Below are 23,997 nucleotides of genomic sequence, written 5' to 3'. Positions count from 1 at the left end.
TGTTGAATGTCAATGCAGGAAGGCTTGTGTTCTGGGGGAGGGTGAAGATATTCAGGGAAGCTGGGTGGGGAGACCTGTGCTCTGGATGTGGTTGTGTTTTCCCTATCCTCTTTCACAAAGATTTGCCAATAAAGGGAGCTTTCACAGGGGGTGATGTTCTTATCTCTGCCCAAAACCCTGATCCCTCCTTACTGGAAGAGGGACCCCCACCTGGAATAAGGGCATAAGAGACTTGTGTCCTTTTGTATCACCTGAGTGCCAGGATTCTGCTGTTGCCATTTTTGTGTACTTGCAGGCTATTTTACAGTAAAAACTTTGGGGTACATTTGCTACTTTGAGGGGCTGACTTTTTGAATGGAACTTGTAATTGGAATAGCATCTGTCTGTTTCATCTGCTCTACTCTCACTTGAGAGTCAAGAGGAGAAGCTGATCTATGACAGTGCCAGCTTGAGACAAACAACAATGGTTTACAGTGACTGAGGCAAGAGAAGCAAGAGCCAGCTTGGGTAATGAGATGGAAGAGCTTGGCTTGAGTGGGTGATCCCTGATTATTAAAAATATCAGTTGTTAATTGCTTTAATGACATCCACAACTAGGATTTAAATACGTTTTGTCCACTGTATATCCATTGCCATGCTAATACATTTTTCACTTTCACTTGAAGTCTGAAGTTGCAGCTATACCTAGCTGCTGGCATGTACATGGACATTAAGATGCCTTTATGCTTAAGGTATTTCCAGAAATTTGCAAATGTTTTACCCCATGTTTTTTATTTGTAATCCTAAGTAAGGAAGTTTGAGCTGTTCTTGACTGTTGTTAAGTATCACTAACGTATAGGATTAGCGTTCTGGTTTGCCTGGGGTGATATCCTTATATAGGGTTTGTCCTGCTTGAGACCATTCCGTTCTGAATTCCTTCCTCCTTCCCACCACCCAAACTCAAACCCCACAAATCTGTGACTCTCATGACTTACTCTTTCTAGGCAACTTGCAGAAGTACAGATTGACAAGTTATGTCAGGTAACAAGGCTCACAGAGCGATCATGTTCCTGTTGTTTGACTCTAAATTTGTTCATTATGTAGACTGATTAAACAAAAGCTTTGTGTCCCTCATTTTTCTATAAGAAACATACTGCTCAAACTGGTGTCCTAACTGTATGACAGGAAAAGATAATGGAGATGGTGATGGTTGTGGAGACCAAGAATTCCTAACAGTGCTTTCAGGGGATGCTACTAGGCTGTGGAATAGGCATGGTTTTTTAATCATCCAAGGAGTGTGGATTATGTGTTTAACATATTATTCTATGCTTTTTCTTATAGTGTGTCTCTTGCTGGGAGCAGCACACACCTAACTTGCATACTGGCCTAGGTCTCGGATGCTGTTAGGTTATGCTTTAGATCTTGGGCTTGGGAGTGCTCCCTGTTCCCTGGGTTCACACATGAATCTCCAACGGATTTCCTAGTTGAGATTTCCTTGTAGTATTATGTGTACTTCCTAATATAAGCTTGGGGCTCTTTCCCACTTATCTACTAACCAACACTGGGTAAGTTGGCAGATGCAGACAGGCTTTTTAAAAGCTGTTTCTTTCTTCTCTGAGCCAGGTGGATGTGGGTAAGCTTTGGTCTGGAAATGTAATTGCTGTGTTAATAAACTATGGCACTTGAATGTAAATATTTTGCCAACAGGGTTTGTTCTCTTGGTCTGAAAGCTGCCCTAATGCAGCTACGTTTTCTGGACCATGCAGTTTGTACACACTGGCTGAACAAACTGCAGTCCAGCTGTAGCTGCCTATGTAAACACCATCACTATGTGTTTAAGTGTCTGTCCATCTTTCTCACCTTTTCTCCAGCTTTGTTTCACCCTCTATATTGCTAGAATTTGCAAATTCCTAGGTAAGCTCCCCCTCTGCTTCACAGCAAGGTTTGTAGTCCTCCATGCAGGGCTCCATAAGCATTGTTCTTGGCATTACTCTTGATTTAACGACTGACATACACACAAAAAGTATTGAACTGTCCAAATTGAAATAATCTGAACTGAGGAGGTCCATAGTATGTGCCTGCCTCACCTGGAATATCTTGGAAAGCTTTTTAGGTAAGACTTCAGGTATTTCTGAAAAAAAAAAAAGTGGTTTTCCACACTGCTTGAGGACTTCCATCAGCTGAGTTGAAACTCTGGCATGTGTGATCTTGAAAATTTAGGAGGGACCAGATTGGCTGTGCATTGGAGATGTCTGTGGCCAGTTTATGAACGTGTTCTCAGTTTAATCAAGCAACTCCCCTCCTGTTTCACTTGTGCTTGTCATGTGCCTGAACTTGTTGAAGTTTGGCAGTGAGCTCAAAGATTGTCGTATGTGAACAAGCTTGCTCTGTGGGGAGCTAGAAGGGGCTGGGCTCTTGCAGTTTCATCTTGGCAAGGAGCCCTCATCACGGTGCCTGGGAGCCGAGTTGCTCCTTTTTCTGTTTCCAGCAGTCCTTTCTCTGGCCCTCGGTTGCAGAGAAGGGGTACAAAGTATGGATGTAGAAACAAATACCCAAAGAGATAGGAGCAGAGGTGGTAGGATTTTGCAGGAAACAAGATGTTAAAGTAGAAGCTGAAGACTATATTTTTAAGAACAAGAGCAGAAGGCGATGTGTACTTGAGGATAAAAGTTAGATTGTTCTCCAGACCAAGAACTGTATGTAGGACTCACAACTTTCTGTGCTTAACAATAACTTCAGGGGCCCTTGTGTTTGCAAAGTATTACCTCCCTCTAGTGGTGTGTGCACAAGGCTATGGACTGCTAGCTGCGGGGTGAGGGTACGTCAGATCCAGACCATATAGATAAAAAACCATGTCCTTGGCTTTTATCCAGCCATTCATACCATGTTATGTAGATGCAGATGCATTTGGTGCACCAGTCAGACACTGGGCAGCTTGTAAGCCATTCTGTTGACAGGTGTGCACTTAGTGTCCCTCCTTTGTCGTGTTTTTAACTGCATCCATGTGATGTCAGACTTGAGGACAGGCTCAGCGCAGAGAAAGAACCACACTGCCACAGATAAATTATGATTATTCATAAACAGTAGGATTATTGATTCAAAATGAGTGGAGAAATCCAGTAACTTTGCCTTAAATGTCTCTGCACTTTTGTTTAATAAACAAGAGTGATAGAGGAGGATAGACTTGCTGTTGGTGGGAAAGGCTGCTGCTCTGGTTAGAACAGATTGGGTTTTTCTATTTCTTGGTTGGAGCCAAGGCTGAATGGCATGTGCTCTGAAGTGTGGGGCCTCATCTCTGTACTGCCTTTGAGATTTCAGGTTCAGTGACTGGTTGATAATGAGATAAGTGCCTGATGGGGGAGAAAGTAATATGTGACTGCATGCTAAAGATTGTATCATACTGGGAGCAGCATCCTAAGTGTGTTCACTGATTATCAGCAGTACAGACTAATATTCACTGTTGCATGAACTGCTTCACCTGGACCAAAAGAAATGAGAGCTAATTTTTTTCATGTCTAACATTAGATTATCATGTCTGCTATGGCATTACTGCTCTTAATATTTTAGGATTGGAGAAAACATACTGTCATTTAGTAATTGGATTTTACCACTTAGGATTCTTGTTCTTACTGCAAATTTCATGAACCCTGGCACTTTTGAGTACCTTCTTGCTGTCTTCAGCATCTTTTCTTAATCTTCTCTTCCTCATACTGATCAACAGACAGAGCAGTCTTGTTGTATTATAAATAGCTTTATTTTAGCTGTGTATTTTGACTCTGCACTTAACTAGGATTGGCTTTAAATAAAAAAGAGTTTTAATTCTGGATTAATAATTTTTGATCACTTAAACTATTTTTATTTTCACTTTTATCCACTTTTGCCCTCATGCATAAGTCTCCCAAAACAACTGAATGCTTTGAAACAAGAAGCACTTTTTTCTTTGGTGTTCCCTAAAAATTGCTATTTGGTTGTATTAATTTATCTGGACTAAATGCAATCCATTTATAATCCTGCCAGGTTACATATGCAATTAATGCTTTCTGTTCCTGGTAATTTATGTTTTTTTAAATTCATCATCCTGAGACTTGCACCCCTATCTTGCAGTGCCATCCATGTCTGCAGATTAACTGGTTTAGAGCTCCCTTTAATAGATGCCCAACAGATGCCTGATTATTTTTAAATAAATATATTCATATATTGAATGGATATTTCCAGAAAAACCTGGTCTTATTTTCTAGGTTGGTTTTGATCACTTACTGATGATCTTCCAGGAGTGCAAGAGAAATCCCTAATTCATACTATCTGAAACTTTCATATGTCTGGATAGTATGATCATCTTTCCTTCATTTTCCTTCATTTTTCTCTTGTTATCCTTTCCTGATGTTTCTAAACTCACTATACAAACTATGGCTTTAACTTTTCTTGCTGCGTTTAACTTCTCCCTTATTTCCTAGATTTAGAATCTAAAGTAAAAATCAAACAAGCCTGTTAATTATTTCCCAGCATTGCAAATGTGATGATGTACAGTGAATGACAGTGAGGGTGTGGGATAATAGGTTAATTTGCCAGTTGGATCTATAGTGGCAAGTTATCCATAGGGAAACCATTGCCATTAAATTTTAGAGCCTCCAATAACTGTTTAATTAGTAGATACTTGGAATGATGTCAGACCTGCTTTTGCTGTACTGGAGGCGCTGTCCTCAGGATTAGCAGACTGGACTGTGCAAGTGTTCTTCAAGATGCCCCTGAAAAATCCAGCCCTTTGGTTTAAGTTGCTGTGGGAGAGGTTCTTGAAGATCTTTTTCTGGTCTCACTAATGGATGCTCACCTGTTTCTATTTCATTCACCACTGCCAGCTGGAGACGTTGTAATGTCTTTTACTGCTACATCCCTTTGCTACTTAATGCACATCTGTTCCCAAGATCTTATGCCAGTAGTCTGCAAAGAATTCATGCAACCTAAAGAATAATGGGGCTGTCTTTCAATGGAGGTTGAATTTAAGTTGCATTAAATATCATGGAAGTTGTCTTTGATATTTTCTGACTTTTGAATGATTAAGCAGAAGTCAGCTCATGTTCTGCCTCAATGCAGACTGCAGAGGGTACTTGAAAGGAGTGTCCATCCTCCTCTCCCCTGAGAGTTTCAGTTGATAGATGTTTTCACCCAGAACCCCCACACCCCTTCTATTTTAGCTTTCCTGGGGGCTGCTCCCTGTCAGCATGCTGCTAGTGGTTTCTTACCCCCTCCATCATCTGCTATTTGCATCACTTCGTCTCCCTCTTACTGGAGCAGAATTGGTGGCAGTGTTTTTTTGCACAGCCTCATGACAGTAATAAGACCCTTAAAATACCATCCTTTGGCTATTCAGAGACCCTTTCAGGCTTGGCCCAGCCCAATTTGCATCAAGCTGCTGAATTGTAATTGGAGCAACCAGATTGATCTCACCAATAATATCTGTCTAACAGAAGGCATGACTTTGTCTTTCTTCCCTCTGTCATTAATCACAGCTGTTATGGAGTGGTCAGGCTCCCGACCTAAGGGCATGTTTTTCATACCTAACATAAAACTTTTTAGATCATGCAGACACAGTAGTTCAGATGGAGAAAAAGTGTTTTGATTGTTTGTTCATTCAATCAAAAATAAGAGCAAGAGTTACCTTTTTGGGCTTCCCCCTCCATTTGTTTTGTGTATCAAAGTTCAAATCTGCTATGAAGTGAAGAAGATACACATGATCTTTTACAGAAAATGTAACTTAATTGAATGCCATTGTGTCAGATACAATTATAGTTCCTTGTTTCAGAAATATTTGTAATTTATTTTTTGTTATCACTTTCTGTGATGTACAGGAGCTGTGTTACCTCTTATATCAAAGTTTCAGTGAACTGCTGGTGCAGCTTCCCTCTGAATTGATGGCACTGTGAACCTTGAATATGAAGATAAGAGGGAAGAAGGACGGAAGCAAGGATTTCTTGCACTTAACTGGTACCATTCAGAGTAAAACTAACTTTTCAGGAGCACTCAAACTTCAATAAAGTGTTGTCACAAAAATACATTATATACCTTCTAGGCCATTTCCCCTCACTGCTACTTTTCAGCGTTGTTTCAGTTTGCTAGAATGCCACTCCAAGGGACAAGAGTTCAAAATGTGTATCTGACAAAATGTTCAATGTACTGAACAGCATTTCTGAATGTAAACATATGCACAATTGCTATTTACACAGTTCAATGGATGTATGTTTTGATAAGTTTACAATATTAGCAATAACTCCAAGAAGTAACTCCTGTCTTAACAATATTTAGACTGAGCTGCTTAAATAAAATGTTCAGGAGGTTTGCTACCTATGGCTCTTGGTGTGATACGCGAATTAGCATAGAGTAAACTACTAAGTAACTATACTACTGCTATGGATTATTCTTTATCCTTTCCAATTCTGATGGCGTTTGTTGAATATATAGCCTATGGAAGATTTCTCTTCCTCTTGTTTAAATTGCTAGTGAATCTGTTGCATTGGGATAAACTCCCATATTGCCCACACATATTGTGTTACAATAATTGACATCTTTGCTTCATTTCAGCAAGTGCCCATGCTTCCTTTCCCACCAGGCTGATTGGGCAAAGGGTGTGCTTTCTGTGTTTTTGTTCATTGGATCTGCCTGCATGACTGTGCTTATAGTATCCCTGCACACTTTCCCTCAGAGAAGGGGAATGGGGAACTTAATTATCCAATTTCTGTCCTTCCTCCTCACACTCAGATGTGGCATTTTAGCTGGAGTCTGACACAGTCTGTTGTTAAGCCACTTTGGTGCTTAACTTTGCTTAGATTAACTTGAACTAACTTATCTTCATTGCTAATGTTTGGACTGTCTTTTAAGCAGTAGAAGAATAATTTCGGTATTACCTGTACCAGTTGCTATTGGAGCTGTAAAAGTATTTCACAATTGTTGAAACTTCTGCAACTTGCTAGAACCACCACATTTTTGTTAAAATGCTTCTTTTAAGGATCTTGAAAAGTGTTGGTGGGGTACAAGAAGGCAGCAACTGCTGCTGTGATTAAATTCATCCTCTCCTTTGGAGTCTCTCAGGTCTCTGTTTTCATTAGGTAGCTGCCAAGGTGATGCTGCAGCAGGGAGTCTATTGATGGCAGTCTGCTTGTGGGAGAAGAGTCTTGCAGAGCCCGTGTGTTGGCTTAGATGGAGGAGGGACAACAGAGGAACTGTGTGCCATGGCTCTGAGGCTGCTGTCAAGGCTGGACTTAGTGTGGGAAAGTGGCTAAGACCAGAGTTTTGTATGTGCAGCAGGGAGCTGTGCAACAATTTTGATGAGAAAATGTATAAAATGGACAGCAGAATGTATTTTGCATAACTGAAAATGCAATATATGATAATACCTGTGGATGATGAATTCTTATTGGGATTCTAGAGCTCAGGGGTCTTTCAAAATGTATGGACTGCTGCTCTGACTCAGGGAACAAGGCATCTGATATGTTGGTGATGCAAAGACATAAGTGTGTGGGTAGAGGAGATTTGAGAAAAATTCTCAAAAATACTCTGTTCCTTGGACTTTGTGCTTCACTGCAGGTGCTGAAAATCTGAGTTCTTCTAATGGAGCATGTACATCATCCTTGTAAGCCAACTTTATGGAAGGGAGGTCTTCCACAGTATTACTAAGAAAAGCAGTCCAATAAAAAAATGTTTTCCAAACAATTTTGTGGCTTGCCGCAGTTGTTATCTACTACTTCTTCCTTCTACTTTTTCTTCTTCATCCTTTTGCCCAGTACTGTCAGAGCAGCATGCATTTTCCTGCTGACCATGAGTTAGTTACATGTCCTGGCTGTGGGCAAAGGATTACTTAAGAGCTGTCACCTCCTGTGAAGCTGAGGCTTGGCCTGATGCTGGTCTGTGAGCAAGGAATCAAACCACAATCCCCTACTGACTTCCTTGTCTGGCTCCAGGAAGCTGGGTTTGTGTGCTATCACTAGGCGCCTTTTGGGGTTAGTTAAAAGATAGCTTTATGGACTAAGTGGGTATTTTTGCATTTCAGGAAGAAGAAATGCCAGAGGTAGAAATTGACATTGATGACCTTCTTGATGCAGCCAATGAAGAGGAGAGAGCTCTCAAATTACAGGTAATGTATTCTATAATTTTAAATCAGAAGGTCCTGAAGTAATGCATTTGGATTGATATCTTTTGTTTGATTGAATCCACTGTAAATGTAGAATTAGAATGCAGAGATTCCTAGGTCTAGTCTAGCATAGTCTTCCAGATTGTTCAAAGGTAATCAAAATTCTTTAAGATAAAAATTTTTAAAAGGTAGGTGATAACACAAGTAAATAAAAGTTCAAAGGACCCAGTAATAGAGGGAAATGCTAAGCTAAATTAACCTCATTCTAATTTGTACAAGCATATAAAATAAAGAACAGAAAATATAGGAAAATGAAACATAGCATATAGTTTGTGATTCACTTCAGCAGTAGAAATGTGTATACATCTGTATACAGACCAGAAATCTTCCCTTGTGCTTAGGCTACTGGCAGTTATTTCTGTCTATACTACACAGAAATTGAAACACCTCAAAAAGTTCAAAGAAAGAGTAAGATGGTCAGGAACAGGAATTAGTAGGGAAATTCAAAAACTATCTACTGAAATTAAACATTTTAAACCAGCTCTCTGAAACTTTGAATCTTGTGTGAGGTAGGTGTTTATGAATGGAATAAAGAGGGCGAGAAGAAAAGAAACATCATTGCCTTAATAAATCTCTCTAAATCAGTACATAAAGCCAATAAGAAGTGTCTCCATTTATAATCTTTTCAGATGCACTAAGAAAAGGAAAACTGTTCCAGAGTTACGGCTTGCCCTCAGCTTACTTCTGGGAGGTGGCTAATGTGGTGCTTTGACTCAGCACATCTTATTTGAGTGCCCTGGTACCTTTAGCCCTTTTTTCCCTGTGCCCACTGACCAGCCACAGAAATGTGGGGCATGGCCCCAGGCTGTTTGCTCAGCATTCATAAATAGCTTTGCTGCTTCTGCCTAAGCTAGCTACAGCAGCCCCCTGCTAGGAATGCCCTGCTAGGAATAACTAACATCTCTATTTCTGCATTGCAAAGTCTCTGATGTCCGCACAAAAAGCTGCCTTTCACATATCTGTTCCTCAGATAAATGTTCCTGGATTCTCCTCCTCTTTTCAGTTTTTCTTGAAGACAGGGATTTTGTAACTTCCTACCTGAAGAAAAAGACCATTATTTCTCTCCTGGTACAAATCATTCTTATCCACCTAGGGAGCAAAGGTGGCTTGTATAACTTTGGGTTTTCACTAACATCTTCATTCAGTGATTCCTGTTCTTTCTCCTTTTCCTTCTCCCCTCCTTTACCAGGTTTCATACCATGACTTGTTTTATGTTCACTATTTTTCTGTATGGATACTGACACTTTCATATTTTGCTTCTAGGAAACTCTTGTAGATTGCTACAAACCAACAGAGGTAAAAGACTTTTTTAAAATGCTATTAACATGTGGTAACTATAGTTATGTTCAAGCCAAATTAACTTTATTTTTATTCTTATGATAAAGTAACTAGATGAATATTAATGGGTAGCTGATAGACTTGGAGCTTTATATCCTGAAGATGTTTGTGCCTGTCACTTATTTACAGTAGGAATGTGGTTGTACGCTGTGGAGGAACTGCTGGTCATTCCTGCTGAACTATCAATATTGTTTTCTCTAATGTACTTACTGACTATTCTGACTTTTAAAACTACCACATTATAAGAAAACTAAACACAATTCTGATCAGATGGCTAAAATATTTGCATGTTGGACTGTGCTCTTCACTGTGAAATAATTTAATTTTATCTAGGACAGTAAAATTTATTCTGAGAACTGTTGTGCAGATATGCAGCTCAGCTGTTTGTGAGAAGGACTTGAATAAAATTGGGGGATAACCTGTACTAGCAGGATTTAGTTACTTAACTTTCAACTTGAATATCTATTAATGTATCTGGTGCTAATACAGCCTGCTTTTCATAGAGTAGTGTGTGCTTACTAGGAAGAATAAATATTGTAAAAAATCCCTTGGACTCATGTAAAAATCAAAAGTCTAGGTCATGGGTCAGTTTGTTCCATTTATAGAGTCAATTTTTCCCAGAAGTGGCTGCTGCACAGTATTTAATAGAAGGGTTGGCTTACAGGATTCCTCTTGTCAGAGACCTTTCAGCTTGCATGACTAGAAACCAGGTTGTTTGGTTTCGAAACAAGGCTGCAAATAGGTTGGTTCTTCTGTAATATCTACAGCTGTAGCCACATAAACTGGTGGGGCTTAAGGATTGTCAGACTATCAGGAAGAACTGCTGGTGCAGTTGAATAGGCACTTCACAGTCCATGAGATACTGTCTTTAAGGCTTTTCCATTGTTTTTGATTCCTAAGGTAGATTGGGAAGATTCCCCAGAATTGCTGTTATAGTTACAGGTACAAACATTTTGGCAGTTCATGGAATTGACCCAGAAAGACTCAGCTGATAACACCTGTAGAGTTTGTTGTGTGTTGTATCTTGGTTGCCTTACAGCAGATAACACACATCTCCCATTATGGAGATGCCATAATGCCGAGTCTTCAGCTGTCTCACTGTGGTAGTGCTACACCACAGGAGACCCTGTCAGCCTTCTCCAGCCTTCTATAAGCAAGTGCCATTGAACCCTGGTGGTTCTTCTTAAGATGGGTGTGGAGACAGAGACAGCATGTGGAGCCTGATGTGGCTTTTGTCACAGGCTAGTAAGAGAAAGAGAAGAGTCATGGCTAGGTGAGAGGAACAGGTTGGCAAGAGTTCAACAGCCGCTTATCTCTGTGTTGTCAGCAGGCAGAGGTCAAATGATTACAGTAGTTTCACGAATACAAGCCGCACGGATTATAAGCCGCACTTCCGGTGCCTCGACAATGTTGCTGTCTTTGTCAATAGATAAGCCGCACCCCGAATATTAGCCGCACTTTCGTTCGTCGCGAGAATCCGTGCGCAGCTTTCACAAATTGACCAGTTAGTAACAGGATCGCGGCATAGCGGGCTTTACTGGCTCGGGGCGGGGCCAGGCAGGCTCGGCCCGCTCATGGTTGCCGACGGGGCCGGGTGGCCCAGCTCAGCGCCACGGCTCGGCGGGGCTGGCCAGGTGGTGCTGCCGCCGGGCTCGCTGGCCCCCCTCTCCCATCAGCACCGCCCCGCGCCGCGTTCGCTCGCCCTGCTGGCAGGGCTGCCGCCGCTGCCGGGCTCGCCGCCCGCCCCGCGCCGTGTTTGCTAGCCCTGCTGGCAGGGCTGCTGCCGCCGCTGGGCTCGCTGGCCACCCCGCGCCGCGTTCGCTAGCCCTGCCGGCGCCGGGCTGCCGCCGCCGCCGCCAGGCTCGCTGCCCGCGCCGCGTTCGCTCGCCCGGCCGGCGGGCTGCCGCCGCCGCCGCCAGGCTCGCTGGCCACCCCCTCCCGTCTGCGCCGCCGCCGCGTTTCCTCGCCCTGGCCGGCACTGCAGGCCCCCGCACCGCCGGGCTCCCCCACGCTGCTGGCCCCGATTCTGCTGGGCTTCCCCCGCTGCCAGGCAGCCCCACCCGCCGGCCTTCCTGCTTCTGCCATGCTCCCCTGCGCTGCTAGCCCCAGTTCTCCCGGGCTCCCCCGCCCTGCTGGCCCGGGCTCTGCCGCCCCCCCCTGCCCCGCCCTGCTGGCCCAGGCTCTGCCGCCCGCCCCCACACTGCTGACCCCGCCTCTGCCAGGCTTTCCCACCTCTGCCGGGGCCGACCGGGCTCCAGCTTGGCTTGGGGCTGCCGCGGGCTCTCACTTCCGTGTTGGCAGCTTTTAGAATTTTGTTAATGTATTAGCTGCCCTGGAATATTGGCCGCACTTCCGGGTTTCCACCAAAATTTTGGTCAAATTGGTGCGGCTTGTATTCGTGAAATTACTGTACTCTTCTTCCTTCTTCATTAGACATGTCATATGAATGATTTTTTTTTGGCTGAGAAGTCTGACCCAATGCAACGACAAATTTCAGGGAGCTGGTAAGGGTACATGACAGATGTCAGTGAGTGTTCCACTGGAAACCTTGGTTGTACAAGAAAGATTTGTGCTATATTGGTAAATTAAGTTGGTGTGGCAGTTCACAGGAAACATCCTGGACAACATCCTTGTCTACCCTCAAGGTACCTGCATCAGGGTGAGATTTTAATACTGAACTGGTCACCTGTGTCTTCAGGCTTCTCTGGATGGGATGGAGACAGCTCCCTTATCTGGGAGAATATCCATCTTCCTTGACAATATTTAGAGATAACCAAATTGAGAGGGTACTTAATCCACTCACTCTCTGCATCTACCTGAAAGAAGGCTGTAGACAGGTGGGGTTGGTCTCTACTCTTAGGAACTAGTGATAGGAAGACAGCCTCAAGCTATGGCAGGATAGTTTAGGTTAGACATTAGGAAGAAATTTTTCACAAAAGGGTTGATAGGTAATGAAATGGGCTACCCAAGAGATAGTGAACACCTTGAAGGTGTTCAAGGAAAGGTACTTTGTGCTGGGTCTAGCTGACAAGGTGGTGTTTGGTCATAGTTTTGGCTCAGTCTCAGAGGGTTTTTCTAACTTAATTGATTCTGTGATTCTGTGAGGAGAGTTTCCAAAATGAGTCACATCCCAGGATTATTTTACAACAGCAGCTTTTCTTCGTCTATGGCGTGATGAGACCAGTAATACCTTGGCTGCTAGCTTAGACCACTTAAAAATAGTAATTTTTATCCTGCCATGTATGGACTAAGAAGAGCCTTTTAGTTGGCTTAAACTTGCTATATAAGGATCCACACCTTGTCTAGAAAATATGCTTTTTTTTAATATTTGCAGACCATTCAAAACTATTGAGGTATTTGGCTTGTGAAAAGATTTTTAGAAGGTTTGTGAAGAATGGATGTGAGCTAATGGAATTTTTCCTGAGCAATAAAATACAGTCTCTCAAGTGCAGTAGTGGTTTTATCATCAAGAGTTATACAATTTGCAAAAGGTAGTAATCCATAAATGAAGGAAAAGTTACGTAATATGATGTCCCTGCTATTCAAAACATAAAGAAAAATAGTACAGGCAGAAAGGTTAATAACTCAAAACTGTTACTCAGCTGTGAAAAAAACCTCTAAACCTGTAAATGTATTTCTTAAGTCAGTTTTGCTCAGTATCGTCCATTTGGACTAAAGGTTAAGGAAAGACTGAGGAATGTTTGTATGTATCCTGGACTGACTTTTATCAGAGGTAGTTGAGTTATCCAGGTCACTTAAAAGATAGACAGAGTTCCCAACCTCTTTAATAATTTGACCAAACATAATAGCTGACAGTAACTTTTGAGGAACTTTTAAACCTTTATTCTAATGGAAATACAGCTGGAGTGTTGAATGTACTTTAAAATATTAGAAACTTTTCTTAGGTAGTAGTTATGACTGTTTTAATTTGTATGGAAAAATGCTTAATGTGGGACCTTTATGTAAAGACTTGTTACATACACCAACTTAAAGGACTGAGTATCTGCTAAATCAGTGCCATAATCAAATTTTGGGTCTGAACTTTTATAATTGAAGAGGAGCAGAGAGCAGCATCCTCTTCCTGCATCATCTGTGTGCCAGAACAGTCAGTTTTTCATACAGCCTCACATGTCATCACTTGTGGAAAATCCCACTCTGACCTTTGTCAAGTTTCTCAGTTCTGTCTGATGTTCTCTGTCATCATCTGATGGTGGAGAATCTTAATGTTAGCAGTGAATATAACAAATTTAAATATAATCTGCAATCTTGATGTTTAGATACTTAACAATAGACTCTTATTTAGGATAGGAAGACAGTTGTGATTGTGAAATCAGTGAGGTTTTTGCAAGACATATATTTTGAAGAAGGCTGACTAAATCTGTATTGCCATTATCTCTGCTATTGGTAACAGCAGAGCCACTCATTTAGACTGGGCATTGGAGAAAATTTGAAATATTTGTTGCTGATGCAAATTAGAGCTGCCACTAGTGGGACTGCCAACGTGATGACAGGAGAAATGTCAAGGAAACTCTCAAACTACTTTTGGAGAGAAGCCCAATGAGTGGGCAATTTTTATGCTTACTGATTCCAAAAGACACAGCTGAGCAATGCAAGGTCTGGAGATAATGATCATGTGAAGAGAACTGGATAAATTAGATTTGCAATTTATTTGCTTATTTCTTTTTTTATGGAAATATACAAAACGTCAGATGAATGGACTGGAGATGTCTCCCATTCAGGCAGGATTAAATCTATTTTGTTAGTACAATTCTTCACTTAGTGCAAAATGGGAAAAAAAGGATATGAAGTTGCATCATTATAGAAACTTCTAGAAACTTCTGGAAACTTCTAATAATAATTTTCTATGTAGTTTGCAAACTGTTGAAATTTTGGGTGTATCTTCTGGAGAACTTGGGCAGAGATTTAAGTTACTGACTACTCAATTACTTCAGTGGTTGGACTATTTCAGCAGCTTTTAACACTTTTTAAATAGGTAGAGATGTGTTTGCTTAACTGTAAGTTTCTCAAAGTTTAATTGCTAGTTGGAGCAAATGGAAGGCTTGTGATGCTACTTTTTAGAGTGGTCTAGGCACTGTGGTTTTTAAAGATAAAAGCTGGTTTGTGTATGTATTGACGTAATGTATGTTTTTAGTATACAGGCATGAATAGAAAGCTCAATGATTCTGAAACAGACTCCCATAACTTTTGAAGGACCATGTATTTATTTTGGTCCTAATATGTTATGAGTTATTTCAAGTTATTGTTACTGTTTGTTTTGTCTATGTAGCTGCAAGGCAGCAATATGTAGGACACCCACATCTGCAGTAGTCACCTGCAGATGTGTCCTAAAGCCTTGGTACAGTGTGCTGCCTTACATCTGGGCAAGCCAGGGCAGCTAATGGGTGGTAAATCAAGGCACAGCAAATGTATTTGTGTCCATACTACTTGAAATGAAATAGGAGAATTTGTAGAGAAAGAAGGTTAAAGAACATGCTTGTTTAAAAGCAATGTAGGCAGATGCATTTCTTGTTCATCCATTTGACCACTGAATTCAGTGAGCTAAAACTTTTTATGTGCCTGCTGACATCTGTCCTATATTGTACTACATTGTTGGAGGGAGTTAAGCTTGCATGTTTTCATTTCTGTAAGTACTCATGAATGCAACTTATAAATACTCATAGCAATATCAGAATGGAAGAGCAAATGGTGATTTGAGCAAGAATAAGCTATGTTTGTTTACGCACTGCCAAGTTGAAGAATAATTGGGCTGCAAGTCTTTACCATAGCTAAGCTTTGTTATATGTAGTTAGTGCCTTATACAGAGCTCACCAAAAAACTAAATTGCTACAAAAATGTCATGCTCTGGACACTGATGGTGCTGTTGCCTCACTGGGCTGCACTGGTTCTTGCTAACAGAAGGCATTTTCTGGCCCTGTTCTCCCAGAGTGGTTCCTTTCTCTCTGTACAATTGGCTTTGGAGGGGGTTGAACCTGTATGGAAGAGAAGGTGTTTGGCAGTAAGATCGGTTACTGTAGATGATACGATTCCTCCAAAACCATCTTCCCCTGGCCCCTGGAACTTGCTATAATAGATAAGGTATCCTAGATACCAAGTTTGAGCAAAATTCCTTAAGAATTTGGTCACTCTCCTAACACTTTGGAAGATAATTGGTTAGAAATTAGGATGCGTAATTGGTCAGTTTACCTTTAGAACTTCTCACTTAGATTGGATGCTGTTCTTTGTATAAACTTTTATTGGTTGTAGTTTGAATCCTCCCTGAACCTATAAATATAGCTGTCTGCCCTTTGTCCTGAGAGAATCCCTGATTGACCACCCTTCGCATGAAATAAAGACTCTTGTGGAACTCATCAAGTAAGGTCTCCGGTCTTTCTCGGCTAATGAATATGTGAGCTTTTCTGAGAGATAGCTACATGTTAGCACTCTCTGGTCCCGGCAAATACCACCAGGGACCAAAAAGAAAATCACAGGTTACTATTTAGGTTCTTTCCCAAGTAGCTGTGGGATTGCTCTCCAGGCTGACTTTAGTTTTTACATTCAGCTAATGAAGCCATCTCCAAGAAATAGCCTGGGGCAAACAGTTAAGGAAATCTTGGGTTTTGACCTGGCTGCAGGGAAGTAAAGCTGTGAAGGAAAGCTGACTTTAGGAGTCATGTCATGTTCTAGTGAAGCAGGAGGACTAGAAACTCAAAATTTTAGTTTAAAAATTAGTCCTACTTCATGTGTGCATGCTTGAAGAGAAATCTGGAGAGGCAGAGTCTAATTAGTCTCCAGAATTAATTGGAAGACTTGAATAGGAAGCCTGGAATTCATTGTCTCTCAAATGACCTCATTAAAACAATGAGTCACCAAAGCAGAGAGGTGAAGTGATTTCCTCCCCTTTCCTGCATTATCATTTCACCTTTGTTTTCTGCCTTTATTATTTTTTTCCGTAAGGCTGAATATAGATGAGTTCAAATTAACTATAGAGTTAGTCTGTCTCTCACTAAAATTTGCCTTTAGAATTGGAAAGATGTCTTCTAGAAATAATGATTTATCATTACAAATTAATAAGATTCTCAATACTTGTAACAAGGGTGTCTCCTTGAAGAAAATCTGTAAAACAGAACTTTAACTAAGTTTGCATACATTTTTGCACTTTTTAAGAATTTATTTTTTTATTTTATTTACCAAGGCATAAAGTGCTAGTATGAGATATAGCGTATAGCCTGTATTCCTGGCTATAACCCTTCAAGGAATAATTAATAAGTTCTTGAATCCTCAGCTGAATTATTCTTATTTTTTAACTCCATGAATTAAATCAGTATATAGGTAGATAGTTCAACCTTTGTTATAGAAGTGCTTTTAACATAAATTAGTACATGATCAGCTTTAAAATGTCTGATGCTAAAGTTCACATCTTGTTAGAGGGAATTTTAGTAAAATACTCTGTGTAAAAGGATTTTTGTGTACGAAGTAGAGATAGATGTAGATATTAAGTCTTGACTCAAATGACCACAAGGAACAACACTGCAATTTTTGAGCAATGTTTTAAGAAAACAAAATGAATATTGCTGACATAAATGTGAGCTGGCTAATTATAAAGTGAAGGTTTACTGAAATGCTCTGAAGTCTCCTTTCCTGCTTCCATGATGGGAAAATGTGCATCTTTTCTAGAACACTGCTTTTCCTTCATGCAGAACTACAAAGAAAGGCACAAGCACCGGAGCACAACTGTGTTAATGACAGCCAGCTCCATGTGAATGTCAGATGCAAAGTGATACCTAAATCAGAAATGTGCTGAACCAGTGTTGTGGTTTGGGTGTCCATGGGAAGTGGACAACAGTGCTACTGCATTATGCAAACTGTCTGCCATATAGGTATGTTCTTGTTGGGTTTTACTGCAGACCCCTATTTCAATTGAAAAAATAGCTCCTGATGGATAAAGCATTTAAAATCATTATAGGTACTTCTTCAAATGAATGTCTTCTCTACCTTAAGAATAGTTGCAGTCACTTCAGATCTCCTTTAGGGGATTGTTTTATTTTGGCAGCATCAAGAAGTTTCCAGGTGGTGTCAAACTTGCCTGAAAACTTCAAGCAAACATCTTGTTTTGCAAAAGAAGGCATTTGTGATAACTCTTCTAAGTATAAGGGGAGGAATTCCTTTCTTGCTATAATGTCATATTAAAAAGCAACTGACCCCTGGCTACATTTCATATCTAAGGGAAACTTGCTCCAGACTCTACTGAGTTGTGGGAGAATGGGCAAAGGAATAGCAAGGTGGGATATCCCAAATGACTACAGAGTACCATAGATGTCCCTGTACGCTCTACAAATGCCCCTTCCCTTAAGGCTCTTACTTCTGTGAAACTGCTGGAGAGTTTCCATATGCAGTGTCTTCTTGTAGAGTATTTGTTGTAGAGTGTTGTAGAGAGTCTTGTAGAGTATTTTAAAAGTTTTTCTAAGGGAAGAACTGCACTTCACACCATTATTCTCCAAAGCTGTATTAATTTGATGGAACTATAGTGGATTTTTTTGTTTGTTTGTTTTTGGTGGGTTTTTTGTTTTTATTTTAAATGGAAAGACTTGTTGAGAGGCAATACAAATGACATTCATCCCAAGTAAGAATCTTCTAAGATCACTTTAGGGAGTTTATTTCGCTAGTGATTGTACTGCAGGGCTTTATATAAGTTTGATAGTAAAAAATCCTAGTGTGTTTGTGTTTCAAGCAGCACCATGCCATATAGTTTGCGTTGTCTAACAGATCCTTACAGTGACAACATGATGACACAGAATTAATGCAAGTTTGTTGAAAGCTGTGAATTTTTAGAGTAAGCATGTCTTCATTCTTCTGATATTTTAGTGGAGAGGTATTGGACTGTGACAAGTTTAGAGTTGATATTGTTGCAGTGACTTGTGCCTTTGCGAAGTATGACAGCTTCAAGAGCATGGAGGGGGGTCTTAAGAAACCTGTTTTTCTGATCATCTTATTAGGCTCTCTGTCCAGAGGGGAAGTATGACATTGACATACACAGATGTATTCCTGAAGTGGCCTTCACTTAGTTCAGGGTGGAGACCCCACCGTCTCTGCCTTTACTGCTGCTCATTGCAGCCACAGGTAGTGTGGATGCAACAATAATTGTGGTGCAACAGTACATGCAGTTCACTATAGATGTGCATCATCAGGAAAAGAAATTGGTTTGTTGGGACCATGGTACACCTGAAAAACCTGACTTATTTCTCAAGTTAAAATACACATTTATACAGACTTTCCTTACTCAAAGTGTAGCACCTTGTAACACGTGTTTCAGTGCAACTTTTTTTGAAAGGTATTGTGTTGTCATTTAAGTGATGACTTTGACTGGAATTTTTAACTTCAAGCATTCATCCAGGAAATCGTGCTTTTAGTTGTTCCATAAAATCATAGAATGGTTTAGGTTGGAAGGGACCTTAAAGATCTGCTAGTTTGACTGGCAAGGGCTGGGACACCATCCACTAGGTTCTAAGGTGTGTGACCTGGCTTTTCACATCAGCCTAACTGAATAATTACATTCAGTGTTTACAGCTAGCTGATTTCATAAGAACGTTTTTGTGGGTCTACTGTGGATACATAGTACTGCGGATAACCATTATTTTCCCAATGTGACACTAAGGAGGTAATTTAGCTTTTAATGCACCTGCAAGAAATTATATACCAAAAGAATTGCAGGGAATGATGCGAATCTGTAAGCTTCTGTTCTGTTCTCACACAGTTTAAAAAGAGGAAATCTGCTGAAACTAGGGAAAATACCACCATGAATGAACACCTTGTCTGTGAATGGGTTTTATTCTGGTTTTTTTGGTTTTTGGTTTATTTTTGTTTGTTTGTTTTCAAATTAGTGTCATTCACTTAACCCTGCAACCAGTTTCACCCATCAGAAGCCAGTGGTGCTACCTCTGGCTCCTTGTTCCTACCTGCCCTGGACTGACACAAGTGTTAGTGTGAGTTGGGTGGTGGACCTGGTCAGAGGGCTGAGCCAGCTTGGAGAGCAGCAGGGCAAGCGGAAAAACAGCTCAGTTTTTAGCGACATGAGCTTTCTTGTACAGCCCAGTATGCAGCCAACCAAAATACTAGTTCCAGCATGGAGACTGGCAAGAGAAACACCTCTTTTGGCAAGAGTGCTGATTCCTGTGCAGGCTTAAGTTGTGGAAGTCTGCTTTAACTGTTTGCATTGTATAGTTTTTGCTTGATTCAATAGTTGGTTTAAGGCCCTGTGCAGTAAAAACCTCAATAACCTCATGGGTTATAACTGAGCCAGCACAATTACAAGAAAAAGCTCATTGTTCACATTTCTTCTGGATGGGGAGGATGTGTATAAGGTTGCTGGTGGTCAGTCCAGAGACATTCCATCTTAGCAGTAAAAGCTTAAATAAAAATGTATAGTTCGTGTTTTTTTTTTAAAAAAACCTCAATTATGGTATTATGGGATCATTAAAATTACTCGTATTTTCTTTTTTTTCCCTAGGAATTTATCAAAGAGCTGCTAACTCGGATAAGAGGAATGAGGAAACTCAGTCCCCCTCAAAAGAAGAGTATATAAATAACTCAAAGTAATAGCACTCTGTAAAAGACATGGCAAGGGAAATGGGACTTTGAATACAAGACCTTTATTAAAATAATTGTCTTTCTCCACAACTTTTTTGATTTTATTCAGTTTTGACTCAAGGAATTTTTTTGTGTGTTTTAAGGGTTCTTTTTTAAGTGTCAATTATTTTTTATCAAAAATATCAACAATTTGGATGCTGCTCAACTTTCACCTGAGGATTACTGAAGCAAGTGAAGAATCCAAGAGTTAGTGATGAGGGGCAGCAAGTCTGTGTGGTGAACCAGAAGATCTTGTAAATTTACAGAGCTAGGAGACTTCTCCTTGCAACTAGTTGGATAACGTTTCTTAAGTTGGTTGTACATTTAACTCATGGATGTCAAGTTTCTTGTGCTTGTCTGTACATAAATTTTAAAGTGGGTTGTGAATACTGTTTCACATGGATGGAAGGAAAAGTTTGTTATAGTAAATTATTTAAATGGTTGTTGTTTCAAATTTGCTACCAAAAGGTACCAATTTAGATTACTAAAACGTATGCTGCTGTTTTTCTAAATACCCTTAAGCAGCCCAGTGAAGAATCTCATCATATCTCCTTGTTTAAACTGCAGCATATGAAAATTGGGAATTTTAAGGGCTTAATTTGTAGACTTAAATGTTACTTGATTGACTTTGATGCTTTGCCAGGATCACTTCCTCTCCACCTCATGATGTCTTGGAGCTGTGCTAACCTATACTGAATATGGACCTGGAGCGATAACTAGAGGAATGTCCATCCCCATTTAAAAGCTGGTTCATGCTGGAGGAAAGGCAGTGATACCAAAATGAATTGCAAGTGCTGTATTGCATTTAATGATGTGGTCTTAATCAAAAGCAGATTGTCCTATAAAGATAGTCAAAGAGTAATACAACCTTTGTTTATGGCTCTGCCCTGAGAAGTAGGAGACTTCTTAACCTGGGCTCTCTTACTTATAAGAGCAAGAACAGAGATCCCTGCTCCCTTCTGGAAAATGTCCTAACTAGAATGTTTGATAAGCTACCATTTACTGGTAGGTGACATTAGTCAGGCATTTTATATCAAGGGTGCTCTGAACATATTTTATTTTTCAAGAGAAGTACATGTTTGTGAATTTTATGTATACCGGCAAGCTTTTTTAATGTATTTAATTTTGTAATGTTTACTGATGATTTTATTTACCAGATAATTACTCAAATAAATGGAACAACTTGTGACTTGTTACATGTACACTTTACAAGTCTGCTGTGGCTGAGTAGGTTTGTAAATGGAATTGCTTGTCAAAAAGAGAAGCCTGGAAAATGGTAAGGACATGGGAAGCCAGGTGCATTGACCCCAACTGGCTTTTAATGTACTCAGTATCACTCACACTCCTGTAACCTGGTGCACAGCTTCACTTTTGAAAGTCTCTTTCAGATGAGGCCTCCCTTCTCTGTGCCTTAGGGAATTAAAAAAGGGCCAGGAAAAAAGGCTTGGAAATTCTTTCAGATAAATGCTGATAAATTCAGATAACCTTTTTTGTCCACCAGAAAGGGACTGTAGGGGAAGGCTTACACTGGGTTGCTCTCAGTTTCCTGATGAAGGTGCGGCAGAAGGGGATCTTTCAGGAGGAGACGCTCTACCCTTCTTCCTTTTGGTGCCTTTTTGGAATCTCAAGAAATTCCAGTACCTCTGAGAAAAGACTCTCCTGAAGCATTTTAAATTTAAATCTTGTATCCTGCTGAAGTTGCAATTTGTCTCTGGTTTTGACTTGCTGGTAATTCTCATGTTCAGAGTTTTCAGTTGGAGCTTAAGCAACCCACAGTTTGAACAATAAGGGTTCTGGTAATTTTCACGTTCACAGATGCATTTTGTGACTTCACTGACAATTTCAAATATTTTTTTTTCCTTTATAATAACGGTGTGCCAAATCAGGTGTCAATTAATGGCAACTGTACCAGTTATCTCATTACCTACAGCAAAAAGTACTATCCACAGATACTTTTTCTTTTATGCTGTTTGACTAAAAAGTGCCCACCCAACTGTACTCATGACATATGTGTGTCTTTTATCCTTTTCATCTTGTTCTGAAGTAGCTGTGGAAAGTAGCAGTGCACCTCTTCTAGACAAATAGGTTTGGTGCTACAGTTAGAAACAGGGAAGATTGGGACAGTCCTTACTGTTTTCTTGCCTCATAGAGATGGGCTAAGTCACTTCTGAAAAGAATTTCCTCCAGCGCCACAGGTTTTGCTGTCTTAGAAGTGTCAGTGAGCAAAACCAAGCTCTAAATAGCTATTGTTTGCAGCTGGCCTGATTTTCGTGGGGACTTATGAGGTCTCATTCTTGCTAATTTTTACTTAATGGAGCTACTCTTGGCCTTGGTGTTAGTGAGGGGGGAATTGACCCATTCACTAAAGACATAATTGTGCTTTATGTCTTTGTACTGTGTGGGTGTTCTTGGCTCTGGGGCAATAATCAAGGAGTGTATAAATAGCACACTGTTACTGAAACAACTTGAAATTAAATCTTACAGCCCAGTCTCTTCACTGTCTTGGCTGGACTGCTTTCATGAGAAGGGCCAAGTTGCTGCAATGAGAGCTTCCTCCTAGCTTTTTAAGCGGCTAATGAAAGAAACTGAAGTTCCTTCTTATAAATACATAGTGAAGCTGAGGTTTTTGTTTTGGAATTGAAGTGCCTTTCCAGTGTTAAAAATTGCCTGCAAGAGCATTTCTGGAATCTGCTTCATGACATAATTAGCTTTTGCATGTTTTACAGAAGGACCTGACAGCTGGCTTAGAAAGAAAAGCAAAGTGCTTGTGTAGTCGTACTTAGTGTGCCCCACGAGGCTGCAGTGACAGGGTGGTGTATTCCTGTGGCACAGAAGAAAGGACATGAGCCATTTGCCTGCCAGCCTCATTTTTGTTCCTTCCCCCCAACAATGGGGTTTACTCCTGAAATTGTCATTCGTGCAGGGAACATAATGCAGAATGTGGGAGAGTTTCTCTATTCTCAGAGAACGTGGCCAAGAAAAGCAGGAGCAAAGTGTCTCCTCTGTTTGTGCACTTGAAACTCTTGGACACAGAGTCTTAGAATTCTTAGTACTTTATGCTAGTAGGTGTAATAGCATATGTGAAATTGAAATTACTCAGCAATTTATTTCTAAATGGTTTTTCAGATTTGAGTCAGTCTTAATGTAAACATGCAGCTCCAGGGTAAAAAAATATTGCCGCATCAACAGAAGACCTGTTTGAGTGGAAGCTAGAAGAAAATGCAGGTCTTATTCTGAACAAATAACTTGAACTTAAAGTTCTGGTGAAGTGCTCTAACAAAAGGAAAAAATGTTACTTGGCTGCTTAAGATTTGTCATTGCTAGCATCATGCACAGATTGTATACAGGTACTGAGTAACTGTATGCAATACTTTTTAAAAAGGTGTTGCGATTTAGGGAGGAAGCCCGAATAGAAATCAGATGTTGGGAAGTCCAGGAAGCAACATCACTAAGAAAATTTCCTGTTAGGAAAACAGAAGAGTCTTGTGTTACTGCATATATTTCTGTATGGAAAGAAAATGAGAGATGTCAATGCTTTCATGTATTGGAGAAAAGCATGAAGAGGAGAAATACCTGGACGATAAAGGAAGGAAACTTGAAGTGTTGAAGAAAATAGAGCATCCTGATGGTGATGAGCCTTTTGAGCTTGCTACTGTGGGAATAGGTGAGATTGACATCTATTAGTATCTCCAAATTGAAATTGGATGCTTTTCTAGGTAAGTTGTCATTCAATCTATTTCAGTCAAGGTAATCAGAGATCTTAAAATCCTAGATTTCTGCTTCATGGGGTTTTGTTTGGTGATTTGGTTTTTTGTTTGTTTTGTTTTGTTTTTTCCTATGATTGTTTTTGGGTTTGTTTTGGGGTTATTTGTTTT

At 40.4% G+C, this 23,997-nt stretch overlaps 1 protein-coding gene across 2 annotated transcripts in view; it reads left to right on the top strand.

Moving 5' to 3' along the window:
• PPP1R14C (protein phosphatase 1 regulatory inhibitor subunit 14C) overlaps positions 1-21,331 on the top strand; it is a 52,511-nt gene extending 31,180 nt beyond the window's left edge. Inside the window, exons 2-4 of one of the 2 annotated variants that reach the window (XM_033056051.2) lie at positions 8,021-8,104; positions 9,425-9,457; positions 20,004-21,331. In XM_033056051.2, the coding sequence (XP_032911942.1) occupies positions 8,021-8,104; positions 9,425-9,457; positions 20,004-20,078 (192 nt within the window). In that variant the 3' untranslated portion in view covers positions 20,079-21,331. The remainder of the gene's footprint in view (positions 1-8,020; positions 8,105-9,424; positions 9,458-20,003) is intronic. The other variant, XM_033056052.2, reaches the window with a different exon arrangement.
• The last annotated feature ends 2,666 nt before the right edge of the window (positions 21,332-23,997 follow it).

The sequence above is a fragment of the Catharus ustulatus genome, chromosome 3, assembly GCF_009819885.2.
Source record: "Catharus ustulatus isolate bCatUst1 chromosome 3, bCatUst1.pri.v2, whole genome shotgun sequence".
NCBI classification, from domain to species: domain Eukaryota; kingdom Metazoa; phylum Chordata; class Aves; order Passeriformes; family Turdidae; genus Catharus; species Catharus ustulatus.
The sequence above is the reverse complement of the archived record's forward strand: the minus strand, read 5'-3'. Positions and strand labels throughout refer to the sequence as shown.